Here is a 5,570-nt window from a genome sequence, read left to right as displayed (position 1 = left end):
ATTATTATTATTATTATTTTTTTTTGAAGTTAAGCAAACTGACAAATACACAACATTGCTGTCTTGCCGAGAAATCATCCAACATGGTGAAAATAAAACAAATTAGATGAATTTCTTGATATGGCGGTAAGTATAAATTGACTCTTTTTGCATACATTGTGGTAAAGAAAGCAAATTATTAATAGATATAGATATATATATATATATATATATATATTGGGTAATTGCAAATTAATTGTTCTCATAACCACGTGAGATGAAGCATACATCAGGTCACATCAGCTCGGATTGGTCTGTATGCATGTTGCATTGGCGCCAATATTTGCAAGCCCATGTATGAAGTAGGTCAAGTATACATCAAATTCAGGGTACTAACGCTTCAATTCACGTTAAGCTTAAGTCCTGAACTATACATTAGGGATTTTTAAGTTCGGTTTTGTTCTTGGGATTTGGTGTCTTGCACCCGCCCATATAAGTCGCGGCTTTGGTCGCCACAATCACCCCTTCTAATCGGCTCAATATTCTTGTTGATCACACTTTTAGCTGGGCTTCAAATCTGACATTATTTATGATAGGTCACTCTATCACATGGTATGATATTGCTCAGTTTTGAGTCTGAATATGCAAGGTTTTGTTCTTGAATTTTACGCCAAAAAGTCTCATATAATTTGGAGATAGAGCTAGCACATATATATAAACACTTCACCTTCATCTTTGCTAGTGGCACCAACCCACATCGCCTAAGAGGGAGAAGTTTGGATGCTTATATATGTGAACACCCATTAACTATGTAAACGCATTTTGAGCAAAACTATAAGCACCAAGAAGAGAAAGCAGGACAATATTTACACGGATTTGGGGATCGTATAGACGTATTTTGAGCAAAATCCTGAGTACCGAAAAAAAAAAGCGTAAAGCATACCATATCTACACGAATTTTGAATGGGTAGAAATCTTTGTCAAAACTCCCAAGTCCCAAAATAAATTGGGGCTTTAAGATTTAAGGATAAGAATCATCTTCTAAAAAAAAAGAGGTCCAAGCATCTATCCAGCAACTTTCACGGAGTCATGTCATCTCAATGAGTTGTTCATATGACATGGGATGGATGCACGAATCAAATGTCTTGTTCATGATTTCAAATGTCTTGTTCATGCTCTTAAAATTTTCAAGCACGACTTAGAGTTGCTCTAACAAGGTGCACTAATATCTCACCCTGGATAAAAGTTACTCACTCCAAAATAGTTATTCAAATTATAATTTTTTTTTTTTTTTTCTCTTTTAAAATTACAAAAACTACTCATTTAAAGTAGGTGTTAGTTTAGGGTTAGTTTTCAAAAAAACTGAGGGTGTGTTCGGGTTGTATGGAATTGAAGTCTTAGAATTGAAATTGAAGGAATTTGAGAAAATTTTGGTTCAATTTTCTAAGACTCCAATTTTACACAACCGAACATAGACGGAGGATATTTTGAAAAGTAAGGACAAAAAACCTGACATTAATAAATCTCTCCATTCGGTCCACAAGTATATTTGACCAAAAAGATCAGTCATATCTCATTTTTTAGCTTTCCTTCATTCTAAAGGTGCAAGTTTTATGGTAAAAGGTATTAGTAGTTTTATTGTTGTTATAATTATTATAATCATTGTTATTATTAGGATAATTAAATTAGACTTACCTCCCTTCTAGATAGTAAACCTCTCATATGAGCTGCTTTCTAATGAGCGGGGAAGCTTAAGCAGAAATGAAAGAGAATTAAGTTGATTTCATTACTTATTATTACATATTTTAATTGTCTTCGTACCTCCTCCATTAGTTGATTTCATTACTGAATTGCTTACCAATGATGTGTTCCTATTTCGTTTAGACTATGAGGGTCTGATGCTTCATGTGGAAAATTTTAATTGTTATGTTTGTATATTATTATGGGTTCTTCTTTTCTCGGTGAAGAATTAAACACATAATTTATGGGTTTTTACTTGACACTCTAAATCAAAGAGAATTTTTTAATCTTCAACTCCAATTTCTCACAATACCAATCCAAAAAACCCAAAAATTCCCACCGAATCTGATTTTTAACAATGATCGAAAATGGTATAGAGATAATTCTTATAAGTTTGTTTAGAGATAATTCCAAGGAAAGCCAACATTGTTAATGTTGGAGAGCAGGATTTCTCCAGGATGAAATTGAGAGATTAGATAAGACCGATTTAGGGTTACGAACACATGACGAGATTGAGTTACATCATGTGGTTAGATAAGATCGATTTAGGGTTAGGAACACCATTCTCCCCACTCTTACTCGCAACGCCCAGGTGAACGCCTCCGGGTCGAGCACTAACAGGGTGGGTGCTTCGCAATCGACCCAGTCCGTTTATATCCTTATATTTTTCCGTCCGAATGGAATGTGGAACGACTCATAACATGTATTGATAAATGTAAATGATTGAACCTCATTCTCTCCTCCCCTTCTTTTTCTCTATTTAGTTCCTTTCTGTGACCCAACACAAAAAAATATTTGTGTTCTCTCCTCTCCAATATTTTTTCTTCTTCAAATAATAAACCAAAACAGCTAAGAGTAGAAACTCGACTCAGCATAACTTCCATTGTACTACATCCTACTTCTTCCGCACATCACTAATCAGATGATCTAATTCAGCTTTAGATGTCACGATATATATGAATTTCGAAAGCTACATTAAAAATAATTAAAACCAAAAGCAATACCTTATAAAAATTAGTAACATAAACATCCACACATAAATATTCAAACTCAAGAATTTGAGTAGGGATAAGATTACACAAATCAATAAAATGAATAAGTGTTTCATTTCACATTATTACAAATAGCAAGTAAAATAGAAGCAATGAGAAGAAAGTGGCATGTTTTTGCCTTGAACAACATGAATATATGGTTCAACATTGACGATATTTACCGGAAATATATATATATAAAACATTGACGAGTTATTAATAGATATTAAACATTCATATATATACTTTAGGCTGAGAACATAAGAGTAAAAAGGGTTCCATAAGGATTCTCCAGAAATATGCTAGAGGAATAAATACTTAGGAATCCATCATAGATTCAATGTTCCGTTTGCATTCAGTCAACATATCGAAGAAGAACTGACACTTGCCGATATCATTCCCGGAGTTGTTCAGGCACTGCAAAACAGATCTTCGAATAACAAAAACGAAAATAAAAGTCAAAACTCCACCACACATAATTTAGGTCTTCAGAATTAGTGCTGTTAAAAAGTACAATATAAATGAATCAGAACACAAAGATAATAATAGTTCCATGTTTTTACTATTATTTAGTTTTTGCTTCTACATTATTTCATAGAATAGGGAGACAATATTCACTCCAGAAGTCGCAATCTTGTTGAGTCGGTTCCTTATGACTACAAATATCCTATTCGCTTCATTTGTTTTATAAACTCTAAAAACTCCTATTCGAAAAATGTAAAGATATTCAATAAATTTATTAGAAAGTGCCCTAAAGAGAAAAGACATACATCCTCGAAGGCCTTGGAATGATGGCCGCATGCACCAGAGCCAGCGTCGACGCTGGTCGTCGCAGGTGCTGGAGCAGCAACAACAGGTGATTCAGAAACTACACTTATAGTACGAGGACCGAACACAGCATCAACAGCCCTCCGTGCGAACTCACTTCCAGTACTCCAACCCATACCTTGAAAGGAAGACTCAATTTAAGGCACGTGAACTAGACCGTCGAGAAACCATACATCAATTCAAGCCAGAAAGGAGGAAAAGAAGTAATCTGAAAGCAGAAGCATTTTTATTGGATAATGGCCATTATCTCATTGAAAAGCATTTCACTTACCCCAACCTACACTGTAAAACCCTTAAATTTCGTATATTATATTTTATTATTTATTATTTATTATTTGAATGTTAAATTAAAGATATTATAGTTTTTAAAATTTAAATTTCAAAAAGGAATCCTAAACTATCTCAACCACAGTTATAATTATCTTTTATAACTCATGCCGTATCAGTTCTATAGAGATATTATTTGTAAAACAAAAAAAAAAAGTAAGAAAGAAAAGAAGAGAAAAGCGTGAGATATTGAGAGTGATATTTAAAGTTGACGTCTGTGGTAGCCAGAAGGTAGACGGTGACTGAGAAATTACCTAGAGAAGAAGGACAAATTATATTTCAATAGTCGAGTCTGAAAAGGAAGGTGAAACGATATTTGAGGCAAGTTAATCTTGCATTGTATTTTTATATATATTTGGAACTTGATTATGATAAATCTTAAAAAAATCTAATTTGTGTGTTTTAAATAAATTGTACAAATATTATTCGTAAAGTTAGGATTATACTAGTACAACTGTGCACTTGTTTTCTTAAATTATTAGGTTCCAATAAAAGAAATTATTTGTTCTAAATAATTAAATTAAGTTTGATCGTAGAACTCAAAATCAAGGATTTAGTTAGGATGGTTTAGTCAAGGCATGTTATTATTGGTAAGTTGAATTTAAAGTTTTACATAATGCAATGTACAGTTTCCATTCAAAAGATTTCAATCTATTGGTATATATGTGATATAATATATGTGGCATATATGGTTGAAGAACTAAGGAGATTTGTGGAAGCATATCATGGAATTTAGAGGCGTGAACCTGCTCTGTTAACTTTGTTGGAGTACTGTGAAGGTGCAAATATATATATATATATATATATATATATATATATATATGAATATTTATGTACGTATATATGCATGTTAGACCTCTTATATAAGTAATTTTATCTAGAATGACTCCAGTAACTTCTTGTGGGCCTGCTAGTGGGTTAGATTAGATGTAACTATAGATTTCCATAATTAATTGCTAATAGCATATTGGGAATCATATTCCGATGATGGTGATGTAATGGGTTTGTGTAACCACTAGCAGTCAAGGGACAAGTGAATGAGAGAGAGAGACCCATATGCGTTTTTAACTGGGTTTCCATGTCACTTTCTAAATCTGTTATTTTGGGTTCACTGTTGTGTCCATAGAGATTCAATATTATTTTTAATTATTTTCTTTTAAGTGATCTTGATTTAATTAAATTAGGAAAGAAAAATAGTGATCATATTTCAAAATTACAGGAAATTCTATATTACTCTGTGTAAGCATATTGAAATAAATTGTGATGAAATCCTGTTTTTTAGATACTGTTTAGATAATTTAACCAAATTAAAACTTGAAAAAAAAAAACAATTAATGGAGAGAACGGAAAAATTATTAAAGGTTTGACTCAAAAATGTTACAGGGATTTATATATAATATTAGAGCGTGTCCAGAATTTCTGTACTCCCACTAGTTGGGTCTTTAGGGTTTTGTTTTAAATTAAAAGTGTGTTCGGGAATATTGCTTATTAATTTAAATTATTAATTAATAATGTCTATCATAATTCACCATAGTTAATAATGATGAGTTTGGATTAGTCGGAGGGCAGTCAGGGACCGACCCTATGATGACTCGTGGGTATGGTCAGGGACCTACCTATTTGGGAGTGCACTACCCTTTTGTTATGGCCATGGGTCTAATGAGC

At 32.7% G+C, this 5,570-nt stretch overlaps 1 protein-coding gene across 1 annotated transcript; it reads right to left on the bottom strand.

Annotated features, from left to right (window-relative positions):
- Window positions 1-3,068: 3,068 nt before the first annotated feature.
- LOC132316608 (uncharacterized) lies at window positions 3,069-4,961 on the bottom strand. Its single transcript, XM_059815085.1, has 3 exons — window positions 4,958-4,961; window positions 3,521-3,696; window positions 3,069-3,167 (listed from the first exon to the last, which is right to left on the bottom strand). The coding sequence occupies exons 1-3, from the start codon at window positions 4,959-4,961 to the stop codon at window positions 3,069-3,071; spliced, it is 279 nt and encodes a 92-aa protein (XP_059671068.1).
- Between the last annotated feature and the right edge of the window lie 609 nt (window positions 4,962-5,570).

This window comes from Cornus florida, unplaced genomic scaffold (assembly GCF_030987335.1).
Source record: "Cornus florida cultivar Cherokee Brave unplaced genomic scaffold, ASM3098733v1 CherokeeBrave_3.0.0_Hap2_Chr07, whole genome shotgun sequence".
Lineage (NCBI taxonomy): Eukaryota > Viridiplantae > Streptophyta > Magnoliopsida > Cornales > Cornaceae > Cornus > Cornus florida.
Note: the sequence above shows the minus strand (reverse complement) of the source record. Positions and strands in the feature narration are given on the sequence as shown.